At 46.7% G+C, this 17772-nt stretch overlaps 1 protein-coding gene across 4 annotated transcripts in view; it reads right to left on the bottom strand.

The window, feature by feature from the left end:
* Positions 1-17772, bottom strand: part of MTA1 (metastasis associated 1) — an 842399-nt gene that overhangs the window by 408875 nt on the left and 415752 nt on the right. For all 4 annotated transcript variants that reach the window (XM_085627173.1, XM_085627175.1, XM_085627174.1 and 1 more), the window contains exon 12: positions 14668-14780. In XM_085627173.1, the coding sequence (XP_085483299.1) occupies positions 14668-14780 (113 nt within the window). The remainder of the gene's footprint in view (positions 1-14667; positions 14781-17772) is intronic.

The following is a 17772-nucleotide window of genomic DNA, read 5'->3' as shown; positions in this document are numbered from 1 at the left end:
TCCCGGATCCAGCCTAACGCCTGGAAGTTCAACGGAAAGGAATCTGCGGCTAGATATCTCTATCAGATATAGCATCTATCATTATGAATTTCCCTGGCAGTTAAACATCTCCCATTGTTTCCACACACACCTCTGCAAGAATGGAAAGAGCCTTGAGTTCCTGAGATGTCCAGGTGGTAAAGTAATGGCAGTGCTGGTGAGTATAGCGGAGACTTATTCAATCATACACCAAGAGCATGCCAGGCCCTCGTGGTGCTGTGTATAGTATTGTATTGTAATTGCATTTGTATAGTACTTACTACCCCTAACAAGGCATCGAAGCGCTTTTCAGTGAGTAGCACGCTACTCTGGGACCCATAGAGGATTAGTGTTAAATTAGTATAGTGAAAAATGCAAGTACATTTTAAGTGGTGGATATGTTAGTCAGTTATTTGGATTCGGAAGGATAGCAGAAGGATAGCAGAGGAAAGAAGGTTTGTATTTATATAGCGCTTCTGTGAGAAAGTGGCTCTGTATATACTGTTCCCAAATAGGTACAGTGTGTACAGAGTCCACAGTCCCCAGAGGTTTGGCAGAGGCTAAAGTTAGATATAACCTTACTCTCTGAAGTGGTAGCTTGGTCGAGCAGTGAGGCAGTATCAGAGGACAGTGGAAAGCATTTGTTGCGCACACTCAGTCAGCAAATGGTCTCACACACTTAATAACTGAGCTCTAGGCCAATGGTTTTTATATAAAAAATATATGCTGGTTTTATTTTATAACCAACAATAGTTATCAAAATATACTTTCTCAGAATGAGATGCTTTAAATAAATACTTTTGCAATATGAAATTGGCTTTTGTAGAAAGTTACAGATTGTTGCAATAGGCAACACAAGTTCAAACACAATAATGCATTGAGTTCAATAGAAGTTTTAAGTTATTTGCAGTAGCTTACTTTCAGGATTACTTTTGTAATTCCAGGACTGGATCCGAGATTCAGTCCTGGGTCAGTTCTCAGAAACAAGTGATAAAAGTCAACTTAGTTGCTGTCACGATTTTTAGACAATATTTTGCTATTTTAAAAGTTGACACTTAGAAAATATTTCATAGAAAACAGTCAATGATTCCCTAGGGAAGAAAATTCAAGTTGCAGGTATAGTATGTTCTTGTTACTTTTGTAATCCAGTACTGGGTGCCTAGACTCAGTACTGGGACCTCTATCTAAAGCAGGTAAGTAATTATGTGTTCACAGTTTGTACGATTTTAAATGAATATTTCAAGTTTGCAAAAATCGACACTTAGAAGAAATTTCACAGAAAAAACAGACAATGATTTCCTAGGGAAGAAAATTGGGTTACTGGTAAGTACGGTTGTGAATATTGTTCAGGGTCAGTGCTGGGCACCAAGATCCAGCACTGGGAGCTCACCTAATAGCAGGTGAGTATTTTCGTTTTCGTTACTCGGTGATTTTTGGTGAATATTTTAAGTTTTGAAAACTCCACACTTAGAAGAAATTTCAGAAGAAACCAGTCAATGTTACCATAGGGAGAAAATTGAGTTATCGGCTTTCAGGTAAGTACTCGACTGGCAAAGTTAAGGTTCTGGGCACCGACTCAGGGGTCTCCCAGGGTCAGGTAGGTACAGTTGTCACACCCTCAGCGGCACAGGGGTAGACGGGTGCAGAGAGAGTTAGGCCCAATGTTATCCTATGGGAGGCAGGGGGGCCTTGGTTGGTGGCTGCTGACTAGCAGGCCACGCGGCTGTGGGAGCTGTGCTCCTGGTAACTTGCTCAGGGCAAATGGGGGAAGTAGATAGGTGCAACGGTTACACTGCCAGGGCCACTCGGGCGGCTGGGTGCAGGGTGCTTTTGAGCCTTCGGGCACTCAATTGGTCTCAATGGGAAAGCTCCGGTTTAGAAAAAGACTGCAAGCTTGGGGACGAAGATTCTTCAGGTGCCACCACCACTTCGAGAGGTAAGTTGGGTAGTTGGAGGATAGGTAGGTACCCAGGAGATGGGCCCAGGGGGCCGCAGGGCGTTGGGTGCAGGGGTGCCTTTTGGTGTCGGGAAATCTTACCCTCTGTTGATCGCGGTGGGGGGGGTACCTGGTTCTGAGGCGTCAGGAGCGTTGAGGGAAGTCCTTGGGTGCTGGACTCTGGGTCAGAGTCGCCAGGGGGGGTCGTCCTCGTGGTCTTTGTTCACTCCAACACAGGCCAGGCTTGGCGGGTGCAGAGTGTGCAGGGTTCGCAGTAGGAGTGGGCGGAAGTTGCGAAATCCATTTTCGCAAATTATCGCGAAAATTTTAAAAATTATCGCAAACACGCGGAAATATCGCGAAGATGCGGAAGTTTTTTCCCCGCATGTTCGCGAGATTTTCTGCATGGTTGCGGCTCGCCAACTTACCCATGTGGTTGCTCGCGGGCGCGGCCATCTTGTTTTCAGTTGTCTCGCGGTGCATGATCGCGAGAAGAAAGACGTGATCGCGCGACGCATGACATCACTGCGGGCGCGAACGGTCGCGAGACAGCGCAAATGGCTAAAAACAATACAACATCTCATGGAGAACGCGACCGGATCAAGAAAACTTGTCGGCAAACGCAGGGATTCATGTAAGGCGATCGTGCGCGCGCAAGAATGTATTATTTTACAGCGCGAGCAAGAAACAAATTATCCCCAACCTGCGGAATGCGTACATTTTGACATTTTCGCGCTTTCCGCGGAACGCGAAAATGTCAAATTATCGCACTTTCCGCGAACGGAACGAAATTTTAGCCCAGGCCTAGTTCGCGGTTCCGGGCTGATGCCAGGGATTGGAAGCGGATTTTGAGTAGCGCCTCTACTCATGGGAGTCCCAGGTGCTTAGAGCCAAAAGGTAGCCAGGTCCTCCGGGTTTTGTGAAGTTGCTGGCCTCAAGAGATGCCGGGTTGTAGCAGGAGCAGGTTCGAGGGTCGACAGGCCGGTAGGGCTGGGGCCAAAGCAGTTGGTGTCTTTCTCTTCTTAGCAGCTGCAGGGCAGGTCTTCTTTCTTCTTGCTCTTCTTTGTATTTCGGAATCTGGAATCTGGGGAAGGAAGGTTCAAGGTGCCCCTAAATACCAGATTTAGGGGCGTTACAGGTAGGTGAAGGACGGGGACCCTGTCCTGGGGTGGGTACACCCCCTATCCTGCCTCTCTCCAGTGGGGGAGGGGGGGCAGTAGCCTAGTTCTGATTAGATGGCGAGTGGTCATAGCAGTAGGAGGAGGCGTTTGGACGAGTAAAAAGGGTTTTTGGAGGGGAGGAGTCAGAGGGAAGAGTTTAGAAAGGTTTGTTGTGGGGGATCGGTATATAGTAAAAGAAGTGGCAGATGATGCAAGGAGGGGTAGAGTAGGAGAGAGTCAAGAAAGGGTTATTTTGTGGAACATAGTAGTGGTATGGGGTTTGGGATAAATGAGAGAGTGGGTGTAGAGGATGTAATGATAGATGTATAGGGTGAGAGAGAGGGAAGTGCATTGGAAATTCTAATTTAGAAGAAAGTGATCAATATATAGATCCACAAGTACATTGAGAGTATATAGATGCATAAAGGAGGTAAGTATATGCAGATTAAAGATATTGATAGAGGTACAGGATGAGAAATAGGGTAGTGCATTGGATATGCTAACAGACACAGATCCAAGTACATGGAGGTACTTAGATGCACAATGGAAGCAAGCACATGTAGACCAAAGGCAGAGAGAAATGTATATATATATATATATTTTTGTTGTTTTGTTTAGATAACAATTATTCTACATGTTTATACAAAGCAATACACAAAGATAGGTACATATCTATAGTGAAATTAATGCTTATATACAGAGGGAAACATACATAGGGTGGGTATTAATGAATGGGAAAATGGGCAGCATTTCTGGCCCAGGTCCCAACCAGTCTCGGACAGGCTCAAACAGGCACTCACCCTTGTCCTCTCCACCCTTAGCCTCGACACCCGGGCTGAGGCGCCCTTAGCCTTTTATAGCCCTATTACTCAGGTTACTCCTTCAGCCAATGGGAACCCTAGCCCTAACACTATCCACTCACAACACTTGCCCTAAAATCTAGAATCAATAGGAGACCAGGACCTTACAGCCAATCTTAGCCCTAGTCCAAGCACCCAATCAGTTTCAAAAACCCCGATCTCTACGTCCAATAAAGGCCCTAGCACTACCAGTAGTCCCAACTCTAGTCCAAGCAACCCATGGCACAGGAAGTCCTAGTCCCTACTTCTAATAGAACTCCTAACCCTAGCCCTAGTCCCAACCCTACATTGATTGAATCACAGACCCAGAAACCAATCAGAAGCCTCAAATATCCAACCAATGAGGACACTAACCCTAATCTAATAGAAACATCAGATACAACCGCCAATCAGTGTACACATGTACCAAACAATTTCAGACTATATAAGGTCCCAGCTACCTCAGACAAGGTTTGCTGGCCAGGGAGTTGGAAGCTGCTCCTCTGTTCAGAAATCTCTTAAGAGACAGACAGGCTCAATCCACACTTTGGTAAGGCCCTGGCAAACTTGTCCTCCAACAACACTATTTGTATAACGCTTTACTCACTCTCATGGCCAAAAAACGAAGTGCAGTCCCTATTAAACACAGTTTAAACAGCTTACAGCAGATTACTGCTGTGACGGGGGGCTGGTTTCACTCACTTGTTAACACAAAAAGGTCGCTGGGGGTGCACTGCTTAACATACATTTCTTAGCACAGAGCAAAGGAGACATTTGGAGGGAAAAGCGGATAGTGTAAGAAAGTGGCTCTGTATATACTGCACCAAAGTAAGGTTCAGTGTGTACAGAGTACACAGTTGTAAGAAAGTGGGTTTCTGTTGCAGTAACCTCCCCCCCCCCCCTTTTTTTGCCTAATAGCTGATGCACTTTTCCTTGTTGTGCCCTGGGCTCCTGCCAATCAGGTGCCCAGGGCCTGTGTTCCTTCCCTAAAAACTGCCTAACAGCCAAAACCCAAATTGGCAAACCCTGGCCACATGTCAGCCCCTGGTAAATGGTACCCTAGGTACCCAGGGCATTGTGACCAGGGAAGGCCTCCAAGGGCTGCAGCACTCATTGTGCCACCCTTAGAGGCCCTGTACCCTAACACACACACACTGCTCTTGCAGGCTGAGTGTCTGGATACAAGACAAAACAGAGAGTCGACATGGCACACATCCCTGTGTGCCATGCCCACAACCTACATTGCCCTGGCATACATCAGCCACCCCTCTAACTGGGTACCCTATGCCAGTGGTGTGAGCACAGAGGCAGGAGCCCTGTGCCCCTACAGTACCCAGGTCCATTCCTGGGTCCTGTAAGTGCAGTGTTGCAAGCTAAGAGTATATGGTGCTGGGAGCTTGTCAAACACGAACTCCACAGCACCATAATGGCAGCACTGAAGACTGAGAAGTTGGGTATCAAACTGCTCAGCACATTAAATCCACACTGGTGCCAGTGTGTGATTTAAGGTACAAAGCACCACAGAGGGCATCTTATAGAGGCCCCCTGAAACCTAAACCTACAATCCACGTCTGTTCTGAGGCTGCCTAGGCTGCCACACAGCAGACATGTTGCTGGACCCCTGGGTAAGAGAGCCCCTGCTCTCCTGGGTCTGCAACAATGCACATCCTTGGCGAGGTGCTAAATCTCCTCCCCCAGGATGGGCAGGGGGAAGCTTCAAAGGCATTCCGCCTCTGTGAGATTCCCCAGGCCACTGCAACCCCCAACTCTGGCGGGAAGCTTGGCCGGAAACCCCAAATAAGGACATGGGATGTGCCAACCCCACCCCCCAGGTGGGGGAGGCGAGGTGAAGCACATCTCCGGGCTCTCGCCATCTTGAAGATGGGAAGCCCTGCCAATCAGGACTAGGCTCCTGCCCCCCTCCCACAGGAGAGAGGTAGGAGAGGGGGTGTACCCACCCCAGGACAGGGACCCATTGGCCCCTGCCCTTCACCTACCTGTAACGCCCCTAAATCTAGTATTTAGGGGCACCCTGAACCTTCCTTCCCCAGATTCCAGATTTCAAACTACAAAGAAGAGCAAGAAGAAAGAAGACCTGCCCTGCAGCTGCTAAAAAAGAGGAAGACACCAACTGCTTTGGCCCCAGCCCTACCGGCCTGTCGACCCTCGAACCTGCTCCTGCTCCAACCCGGCATCTCGTGGCCAGCAACCTCACAAACCCCGGAGGACCTGGCTACCTCTTGGCTCTAAGCCCCAGGGACTCCCATGAGTAGAGGCTCTACTCAAAACCTACCTCTAATCCCTGGCAGCAGCCCGGAACCGCGAACCCAGCACACTCTGCACCAGCCAAGCCTGGCCAGTGCCGGAGTGAACAAAGACCCTGAGGACGACCCCACGGCGACTGTGACCCCGTGTGCGGCACCCAAGGACCTTCCTCGACACTCCGGAAGAAGCCTGCAGCCTCAGAACAAGGTGCCCCCCCCCAACCGCGATCAACATAGGGTAAGATTTCCCGACACCAAAAGGCACCCCTGCACGCGGCGCCCCACGGCCCCCTGTGCCCACTCCCGGGGTACCTACCTATCCTCCAACTACCCAACTTACCTCTCAAAGTGATGGTGGCACCTGAAGAGTCCTCGTCCCCGAGCTTGCAGTCTTTTTCTAAACCGGAGATTTCCCATTGAAATCAATTGAGCGACCGAAGGCTCAAAAGCACTCTGCACCCAGCCGCCCGAGTGGCCCTGGCAGTGAAAACTCTACACCTACCTACTTCCCCACTTGCCCTGAGTAAGTGACCAGGAGCCCAGCTCCCACAACCGCGTGGCTTGCCAGTCAGCAGCCACCAAACAAGGCCCCCTATCCCTCATAGGATAACATTGAGCCTAACTCCCTTCTGCACCCGGCCGCCCTAGAGCCGCTGAGGGTGAACCAACTGTACCTACCTGACCCTGGGGGACCCCTGAGTCTATGCCCAGAACCTCAACTCTGCCAGACGAGTACTTACCCTTAAACCGCAAACTCTATCTTCCTCATAGGGTAACATTGACTGGCTTTTTCCTAAAATTTCTTCGAAGTGTGGACTTTTCAAATCTTCAAATATTCACCAAAAATCAGCCGAGTGACAAAAACGAATTTACTCACCTGCTCTTAGGTGAGCTCCCAGTGCTGGATCTTGGTGCCCAGCACTGACTCTGAAAAATACCTACAACTGTACTTACCCTTAACTCAATTTTCTTCCGTAGGAAACCATTGACTGTTTTTCTGTGAAATTTCTTCTAAGTGTAGATTTCTGCAATCTTTAAATATTCTTCAAAAATCGTATAATATCTGAAAACGTAATTACTTACCTGTTTGGATAAAGGTCCCAGTACTGAGTCTAGGCACCCAGTACTGGATTACAAAAGTAACGAGTACATACTGTACCTGTAACCTGAATTTTCTTCCATAGGGAATCATTGACAGTTTTCTTTGAAATATTTTCTGTCAACTTTTAAAATAGTTAAATATTGTTTAAAAATCATTACAGTAATTAAGTCGACTTTCATCACTTGATTCTAAGTACTGACCCAGGACTGAATCTAGGATCCAGTCCTGGAATTCCAAAAGTAATCCTAAAAGTAATCTGTTTCAAATAACTTGAAACTTCCATTGAGCTCAATGCATTATTGTGTTTAAAATAGTGTTGCCTATTGCAACCACCTGTAACTGTTTACAAAAGTCAATTACATCTTGCAAAAGTATTTATATAAAGCATCTCATTCTGAGAAAGTATATTTTAATTCCAATTGTTGGTTTTAAAATAAAACAAGCATATATTTTTTATATATAAACCATTGGCCTAGAGTTCAGTTATTGAGTGTGTGAGACCATTTGCTGACTGAGTGTGTACAACAAATACTTTACACTGTCCTCTGGTACTGCCTTACTGCTCGACCAAACTACCACTTCAGAGAGTAAGGTTATATCTAACTTTAACCTCTGTTAAACCCTGTTGTGAACCCCTGGAAGGTGTTCCGCTAGCAGGTAGATGTTTTGGGGAATTGCCCATCTCCAAATGTTCTGTGCGAGTTGGGACAGTTGGAGAGAATGTGTCTCCTTCTGTTTTTGTATGTAATACATGGTCGTCATGTTGTCTGTGCGGATGAGGACAGTTTTGTTCCTTAGATGTACTTGAAAAGATTTCAGTGCTAGGAACACCGCTAGAAGTTCTAGGTGATTGATATGGAGCAGTTTTTGTTGAGTGGTCCATTTGCCCTGAGTGGTGTGTTGTAGGAGATGGGCTCCCCACCCTGTGAGAGATGCGTCGGTTGTCAGCACTATTTGTGGAGGCTGTAAGAACGGCTGCCCTTTGGACAGGTTGATGGTGTTCCACCATTTCAGTGAGCGAAGTGAGCGACTGTCCACCAACACCAGATCGGTAAGTTGTCCGTGAGCCTGGTTCCACTGTTGTGCTAGACATTCTTGCAAGGGACGCATTTGAAGTCGTGCGTGAGGCACAATGGAGATGCATGACGCCATCATGCCTAATAGTTGCATAAACACTCTTGCTGGAAGAAAGTGTTGAGTTTGAAATTTTAAGATGAGGTTTTGTATGTTGGCTATCCTGGCTGTGCTGGGATAAGCTATGGCCTTGGAAGTATTTATGGTGGCTCCCAGATATTGATGTATGTGGGAGGGTTGCAGTTGAGATTTGGGATAGTTGATGGTAAATCCCAAGTTGTGTAAGGTTTGAATAGTGCGGTGAGTGTGGAGAACGCATTTGACGAAAGAATTGGCTTTTATGAGCCAATCGTCGAGATACGGGAAGACATGGATTTGTGGTCTCCTGAGGTGCGCTGCCACTACTGCTAGGCATTTGGTGAATACCCTGGGTGCAGTTGTTACTCCGAATGGGAGGACCGTAAACTGATAGTGCTGTCCGTCTACAACAAATCTTAGGTACTTCCTGTGAGCAGGATGCATGGGGATGTGAAAGTATGCGTCCTTGAGGTCTAATGTGGCAAGGAAATAGTCTTGTTGAAGTAGCGGGAGCACTTGTTGAAGAGTGATCATATGGAAGTGATCTGAGTGTATGTACTGATTTAGGAGTCTGAGGTCGAGTATGGGTCTTAACGTCTCGTCCTTTTTGGGGATTAGGAAGTATAGAGAATATACTCCTGTACCCTGATGTTGGAGTGGAACTGGTTCTATTGCGTGTTTTTGAAGCAAGGACCGAATTTCCTGTTTGAGGAGTGTAAGATGGTGTGGTGACATTGGACGGTGTTTGGGTGGTATGTGTGGGGGGTGTTTGTGAGTTCGAGGCAGTAACCAAACTGGATAATTTGTCTTACCCACTTGTCTGTTGTAATGGAATTCCAGACAGGTAGGAACTGTTGGAGTCTTCCCCCGACCGGAGTGGAAAGGTCTGGGGGGAGTGGAGGCAAGTCACTGTTTAGTGGCTGGAGAGGTGCGGGTGTTGGTATTGCCCCGACCTCGGCCCTTGGTGTTGTTTCCCCTATATCCTCCTCTAAAATATCCTCTGTTGGGGGATGTTTGCGCGGAGGTTTTGAAAGTGGAAGAGGTGTCTGTCCCAATATTTTTGGAGGCTCCCCTATAGAAGGAGCGTCGAAAGGAGCCTCGTGGTTGTGGAGACTGTAATGCTCCTATTGATTTAGCAGTCTCGTTATCTTTTTTCATCTTCTCAAGTGCAGTATCTACTGCGGGCCCAAATAGTTGCTCTTGGTTGAATGGTTGACCAAGTATTGTTGTTTGTACTTCCGGCTTAAAGCCTAAAATACGTAGCCATGCATGGTGTCTAAGAAGTATGCTTGTGTTGACCGCCCTAGAAGCAGTGTCCGCAGCATCTAGTGCACATTTGATTGATGCGTTAGATATGAGTTTCCCCTCTTGGATGAGGTCATTGGCCTGGGATTTGTACTGATCTGGTAGGTGTTGTAAAAGATCTTCTAACTGATCATAATGAGCCCTATCATATCGGGCTAATAGGGCTTGTGTGTTGGCAATACGCCAATGGTTAGCAGCTTGTGCTGCAACTCTTTTGCCCTAGGCCTCTAATAGCTTGTCTGGGGGCGGTGTGTCTCCTGTTTGGGAGTTAGTCCGCTTTCTTGCGTTTGAAACTACTAAAGAGTCTAGCGGGAGCTGAGGGAGCTGGGCTTTAATGTAAGCGGAATCTTGTGGGGCAGGTCTATATTTTTTTTCAATTCGGGGGTTAAGAACCCTAGCTCTGACAGGGTCTTTAAAAACCTCTGTGGCGTGTTTTATGACTCCCTTAATCATGGGCAAGATTTGAACTGATTTTTGAGACTGTTCGAATGTGTCTAGAAGAAGTCTTCTTCGGGTGTATCTGAATGCATGGTGACGCCATGGAAAAGTGCCGCCCTGTTTATCAGCTGCCCAAACCCTAGGTGGTCATCTGGAGGGGAGGGTTTGGAGGGGTATGTAGTGGGATCAGGAATATCAGGTAAAGGGTAAGCCCAGTCATCTAAGGGTGCCGTATCCGGGAGTGTGAAAGGATCATTAAGGTCTCCCGGATCACCCCCTCCCCCTAAGCCATCATCATCCTGTGGTGTGGAGGTGGTGTATGTGAAGGAGATGGTAGAGGAGAAGGAGGTGGGGCAGGGGGGTGGGGTGAGAGGTGATATAGGGGAGGAAGGACGAATGGGTGAGGTGGCGGAGTCTTTCTTCTGTATGGGAGCTGGAGATGGTGTTGTGTCCAGCTTCCTTTTTTTGTATGGCACATCGGTGACATGTCCAGTTTTTGGATTGATATAAATCCTTTTTTGCGTGGGATCAGGGTGAAAAAGTTCTTCATTGTCCGAAAGTGGCTTTGGTGCTGATTTTTTCGGTTCCGATCTATGTTTTGGATGATCGGTAGAGTCTTTTTGGACTTTAGACAGCTGTTTCGGTGCCGATGATGGTTTCGGTGCCGATGATGGTTTCGGTGCCGATGACGATTTCGGTGCCGAAGAACGTTTCGGTGCTGGTGGAGATTTTGGTGCCGAGAGGGAATCTTTGAGCTTGATAGCTTTAGATGCCGGTTTTTCAATAGGTCTCGATGGTTTCGGAGCCTGCTTCGGTGCCGAGAGGTCTTGAGTCTTTGGTGCCGAAGGTACTGTGGGTACTATAACATGTGGTTTGCTCGAGCCCAAGCCACCTGTAGGCTTATATTTCTTCGGAGCCGAGCCCGAGGGCGGGGCTTCTGAAGACGGTTTTCGGTCACGACTGGGGCCAGCTGGCGGAGTCTTGACCAATGCCTTTTTTGGGGGGGTTCAGGTAGGGGCACTGGTACTCACTCGTTGCCCCGGAGTGATGAGGTCATCGGAATCGTCCACTTCGGATATAATTTGGAGTTCTTCGGAATCTTCTTCCGGGACATCCTGAGCAAAGTTGTCCTCTGGTTCTGGAGCCGGTCTGGCCATGATATGGCGTTGAGCTCTTCGGTCCCGGATGGTTTTCTTGGATCGGAATGCGGCGCAGGCTGGACAGCTGGATTCGTTATGTTCCGGCGAGAGGCACAGGTTGCAGACCTCATGGTGGTCACTGTGGGGGAACTTTGCTCCACATTGGGGGCATTTTTTAAAAGGTGTCCTTTCCATGAGCCGTGTCCGGAACCGGTCCGATTGAATTTCGACGTCGAGTTGTAAAGGTTTTTTGCTTCGAAACCTGGATTTTCAGAAGTTTTCAGCCGGAGTGGAAAAGTTCATCTGAACCCAATGGCGGAAAAAAACAATCTGAGGATGGAGTGGATGCCCATGCGCACTGTTGTCCAGGGGAGGAGGCACCTATCTCGGGACCAAAAGGCTTCTTCCGAAGACAACAACAACCTGCAATCATCCGAGCCCAACACCAGATGGCGATCTTATCCTAAGTGTGTGATCTGCAGCTCATATGCCTCGAACATAGAGATAGATATCCCGGGAACCAAACCCACCCTGTTCATAAGCTTGAGTGAGTGCACTCCAGTTAATTATAGGCTGTTTTCCCGCCAAGGTTAGTGACATTATGCAGGACCTGAGGGTGTTGAAGAAGGCCGTTGTCAAAGCAATGGGAATGTTAATGAACATGTACAAAAACCTGGGCAATACAACCATTTTCATGACCGCCACCCTGTCAGCCAGCGTCCAGCTTAAGTGTACCACCAGGCCACCTGATCGTCCAATTTTGAGACTGTTCTATCAGATGACTATTTCAGGGTCCCTGTGAGCCCATATACCCATATAAATAATAGGCTCTGTGCATCACTCTAGTGGGAAATCTAGTGCGTGGTGCTCTGTGCACGGAGTTAGGGAAATTATGGTTGACTTGGGCCAGTTGAAACTCAGTCCAGAATACCATTCATATCTCATGTATTCTCAAATAAGAGATGCTAGCTGTGTATTTAAGTCGCATACGTAAAGCACCATGTCATCTGAATATTAGGATATGGCGAGAGGGCGTTGGTGAGACCTCAGTGCTGCTTCTACTCAGACGATTCTTAACTAGGTGGTGGAGTAAGAGTCAGTAACAACAAAAAAAGATTTGGCTCTTCAGAGAACGCCAATAAGTTCAGCTGCGGTGGAAAAAGAAATAGACTGAGTGGGTGGTGCAATTGGAAGGAGAGAGAAGTGAAGTATTGAGCAGGGTGCTGAGCATGTTTCTGGTACCAGATATTTTGAGGTCATAGTAGGCATCGCCTGTGAAGTTGGACAGGGCGGTGATATGAAAGATGAGAATATGGTCTACAAAATGTTTTGGGTTTGCAATACGAGAGGAGATTGTTGTAATATTTGGATTTCTCCAAGACATTTTGGCAAAGAGATGTGATCCTGTCCAATTAAAGAACTATATTTTCTAGGGTGCAAGATTTCATCCATAATCTTAACATGCTGAGCATTTAGGGTTTTTTAGGTTTTAAGGAAGGAGATGAAAGAGTATAGGGCAGTGAAAAAATTGGGTAAATTTGCAGAGGCTAGCCAATTAGAAGGCGGAGTGTTGTTAAAGTGGTGGAACTAAGAGTGGTTCATGAAGGGGGTCAAATTATTGGGTGTTTGATGCAGCCAGGTAGAGAATATGTCTGTGGGCTCTTTAATTTTAGAAACATGCGGAATGCTGACAGGAAGAACTTGGACAGCTAAGTGAATCAGAAAGCAGACTAATTTGGGAGGCCCTGATGTGGAGAGAAGTGTCAGGAAGAACCGGAGCCGTTTTCTTCAGTAAGTGATAGGGAACGGGAGTATCAGTACGCACTGTACGTTGACCCAGTGTTATTTAGTCTTCCGTGGCGGAGTCGGCTTCGGACACAGAAATGTGGTCCTACTTGCATCGGCTTCTTGCACGTGGGATTCTTCATGGTTTGAGTCTTCTCCGAAGACATCCGGTACGGAGCTGCTTTGCTGATGCTTTTCGTGACGTCGAGCCAGATGGTCACGGAGCGTCTTCTTAGATCGAAAAGATCTGCATGCGTCGCAGTCCTGTTCGTCGTATTCCGGGGATAGACACAGGTTGCACACTTATTGCAAGTCAATGTGCGGAACTTAGCGAGACACCCAGGACAGATTTTAAATGGAGTCCGTTCCATCGACTGCTAGCGGGCCCGACGCAGGTAGGCCCAACAGCCCTCCACAAATCTTCTGACCGAAGACCTTGAGTCGAAATGATACGCGGAGAATGGGAAACGCGATTGAGAAACATTACCGTCGAGGATAGTGGATTGCGCACCGAGGGGAACCCGAGAAACTGTGTTGAACCGGAGCGCCGCAATTCACGTTCAAACCCGCCGGCAGAAAAAAAATCCAACAATGGAATCGATGCCCATGCGCATTATCATGAAAGAAGGAGTCACCTACCTCGTGACTAGAAAAGACTTCTTCGAAGAAAATCAAAGAGCAAACATCCGGACCCAACACTAGGAGGCAGGCTTATGCAAAGCATGTGATCTACAGCTCACATGCCTCGAACATTAAATTCAGTGGCTTACCATGTGAGTAAGTGGAAAACAGATAGGTGAGGGAGTAATAAACAGATAGGTGCTAAAGAGTAGTGGCTTGCGTTTGCTCGCTGTATAAATATTGCCCTAAAAAGTCTAGAAAATCAACCATGAGATCAAATTAGCAGGCCTTTGGACCGGAAAATAAACAGTATTTAACAGAACAAGAAAAAGCACAAATTCACTTTCTTGACTGGGTCAGGAGCTACAACAAACATCTCAAATATCAACATGCTTGATGGTCACTCTGCTCTATCTAAGCCCCTACAACTACAGCAACCTTCTCTTTGCTCATCACTAAACATCAAAAGGTAAGGCTCATCCCAAATTCAATAAGTAAGTTGATAGAGCCTATATTTTATTTTGGGTATGTGCAGGCTATCTTGAGGCTCCTGTAATACATACTAAAAATCAACATAAAATTAGCCAACACCTGGCGGCCAAATTACAAGTTCCATAATGCACACTTTCCCCTAAGAAATTACCTGCACATTTTATAACATTTATATTTAGAAAATGTGCATCAATTTGAGTAATTGCCCTTAACATAGAAGACGTGAGATGAACAAACAAATAATGAAAAACAGATAACTGTACACAGCAATTGTCCATTGTTACTTTATTAACGGGTAAGCTTGAGCGCTGAATCCTGGGACGCACATAGTAAGATGCTATTTATATTAACCTTTTACATTCATAAACTGGTCAGCTAATCTGCACAATTAATGAAGAACATTTTAAATAACTTACTGTAGCAGCTTTCACATGCCCGTCCTATCACTGGGTTCTGTCCTTGTACTGCAGTCCCATTGACAGCCGGCTTGACATTATTTACAGTGATCTGGTTAGGATTTGGTTTATTACTTTTTAACAAAAGCAAAAACAGGAAACAGGTTATCATCAAAATTAATTCAGGTAGTTTGTTATAAGTTACTAACAAACTTAACAACTATTAGCTAATATTGCATAATGACAGAAACACTTCTGTATATATGGAAAACACTTATGGACAGGTGCCAAATAACAAAAATTCAACAAGTTACTGTGTTTCATTATCACATTACCTCATAATTGGTGCTAAAATTCTAAAACAGGATGGCTGGGAGCGAAATTCTGATAGTAATCAGGACTCCTGTGGTGCTGTATCTCAGGTTGGGCATGTGATGGGGGGGGGGGGGTTCCTTAAGAGGAAGTGATGCCCTCACACGCCTGTGAAAGGTGTTATGCTTTGGAGGAAGAAGGGAAGGTTGCCGCCCCACACACCATAAACATTTTGCCGCAGCACTGACTCAGTCCTCTGCCTGGACCAAAGGTGCACATTACTCCTATTTGGAGGGTGGGATGTTAAGACCCTTGCTTTTGTCAATTGATAAGTAGGTATCTATGTGACTCACCTCCATTATAGATTTTTTTCTGTGGTAATTATTGAATACCACACAAAAAATAATACCCCCACACATAACTGACTAAGGGTAGGGATTGCCACTTTCTGTACCCTTCAAGAGGAGATGTCTACTGGCCTCCCCGTGTAAAAGATTTGCCCAATTTTCCTTAGTAAGTTCCTTTGCCTAGATATTGTGTGGCCCGAGTGCGGTATATGAACTTAAATTATTTTATTTGATAATTCCTCTCTGGCCAGCTTTCTTCTATGTACACTATTATGTTATTTGATTTTACAATTTTTAATACTGTTTTAACAATAGTGAGTATGAATTTATTCTGGATGATCACTCTGTATCTGTTTTTTTATGACGTATGTACTCTTATGGTGGCTATTAGCTTCTAAATATTAGATTGATCTTGACCTGTGTGGAGGCTTAAATCCAGTGTTTATCTGCGAATCAATGGAAGGTCTGGGTGAGGCTAGTTGTATGTAATATGGAGCTCACTGGATTCCACGTTTGCAGCTCTCTGAAAGATGGTTGGCATTGAACAGAGGCTTCCCAGGTTTCTACAGACGTGAAACCTGCATGTTTCATTCGGTCAATGAATATCAGTATGTGTAGTGTGCGCTAATCACCCCGGAGGGTATCCAGGCACTGTGTGGTGGGGCGATTCGAACATGCAGGTCTTGAGGCCTGTCCTGAACTTGGCAAGGGAGGTAGAGTTTCGTAAGTTGATGGGAAGCCGTTCCAGGCCTTGGCAGTGAGGTGGGAAAAGGGGTGTCCTCCAGCTAGAGTACGATGGATGCGGGAGGACGGTTGCATGGGCCATGGAGGCAGACCGAAGGTGTCTGGTGGGCTGGTGGAATGTCAGGCGGTTGTTCAGGGTTTCTGGTCCCATGTTGTGGAAGGGTTTGTGGGAGGGCATGAGCAGCCTGAAGTGGCATCTCTTCTTGACAGAGAGCCAGTGCAGGCTACGGAGGTGGGGGGTGATGTGGCATCGTCTGACCAGTTCCAGGAGGATTCTTGCTGCTGCGTTCTGGATTGTTTGGAGGTACTTGAAGAGGAGGGCGGTGGTTCCGGCGTAGAGGGTGTTCCCTTGGTAAAGTCAACTGGTGATGCAGGCTTGAGTGATGGTTCTTCTGGTGTCATTTGGGATCCATATGAAAACTTTACCATGCATTCTGAAAGTGTTGAAGCAGCTGGAGGTAGCAAAGTTGACCTGTTGTCTCATGGAAAGCTCGCTGTCAAGGATGATACAGAGGTTGTGGTGGTGGGTGCTGGTCCATTGGCGGAGGGCCACCAGGAGTCGTCCCACGGTAGTAGCAGATCTGAACTTCGAGTTGATGATGCTGGTGAGTGAGGGTCAGAATTCTTTGTGTCCGAGGATGAAGGCATGGTGAGGGCATGAGTCGGTTGGGGCTCCTAGAATGGATGGAGGTTGTGGTTTCAGTGCAGGGAGGCGTCCAGTCACATCTGCAAATTCCTTCCTTAAGCCTCCCAACTGGCAGGAAGAGGGGGTAGGCCTGACTTACATTTTTGCCTGTCCTGCTCTTCTTTGAAGCTCATGTGTTATGGCCCATCACGCTGCTCTCGCATTACTGTGCCACTGAAGAGCTCTCCCACTCAGATAACCTCTACTCGGCCAGGGCACTTATCACCTAATTAAGGCAGCCTGGCTAATCCTGTTAGAGCTGACCAATTAGGGGAGACTGCAGGAAGGCTGGCTTGTGTCTTACAGACAAGAAAGTGTTATAACTTATTTTCTGCACAAGTTGTAATAAATTCAACCAGCGCAACCTGTTGGATTTATCTATACCATTCTTCCAAGTCTTTGAAAGATATTTTATTTCCTTCCTGGCAAGAATTATGCATGCATAGTCAAGTCAAGTCAGAGGAACTTATTAAGCGTGCATATCACCAAAGGGTCTCATTGCGCTAGCGAAGACTCAGTGAGGACTGACGATCGGATATGAAGGCGTTATAGATGGTTGAATAACCAAGTTTTTAGCTCTATACAGAAGAGCTTATGATCAGAGGTAGAAAGAGGATGAGGCGGAAGCTTGTTCCAGAAAACTGGTGCGAGAAAGGAGAAGGATCGGCCGCCATTTCATGCGGTGCGGATTCTTCGAGGGGTGAGGAGACATTTAGTACTTGATCTGAACGACCTACTTGGCTGATGCCAGCTAAGTTTCTTGGCAAAATAGCTTGGCCCGGTTCCATATATGTTCTTGTGAGCGAGACAGAGGATTTTGAAGCGGCATCGCGCCTTAACAGGAAGCCAGTGAAGAGTCCTCAAACTGGGCGCTGATAGAGCTCTTGATGGAAGGTTTATTATTAGTCTGCATAAAATATTGCAATGTTGGCCTAAATAAGTATCTACAGTGGTAAAAAACATAACATGGGAAGAATTCCCTCACCGGGGTTTATAAAACCACTTTTATACGGTCCAGCTTTTAGATACATGACCCTT

This window comes from Triturus cristatus, chromosome 9 (genome assembly GCF_964204655.1).
Source record: "Triturus cristatus chromosome 9, aTriCri1.1, whole genome shotgun sequence".
NCBI lineage: Eukaryota > Metazoa > Chordata > Amphibia > Caudata > Salamandridae > Triturus > Triturus cristatus.
Note: the sequence above shows the minus strand (reverse complement) of the source record. Positions and strands in the feature narration are given on the sequence as shown.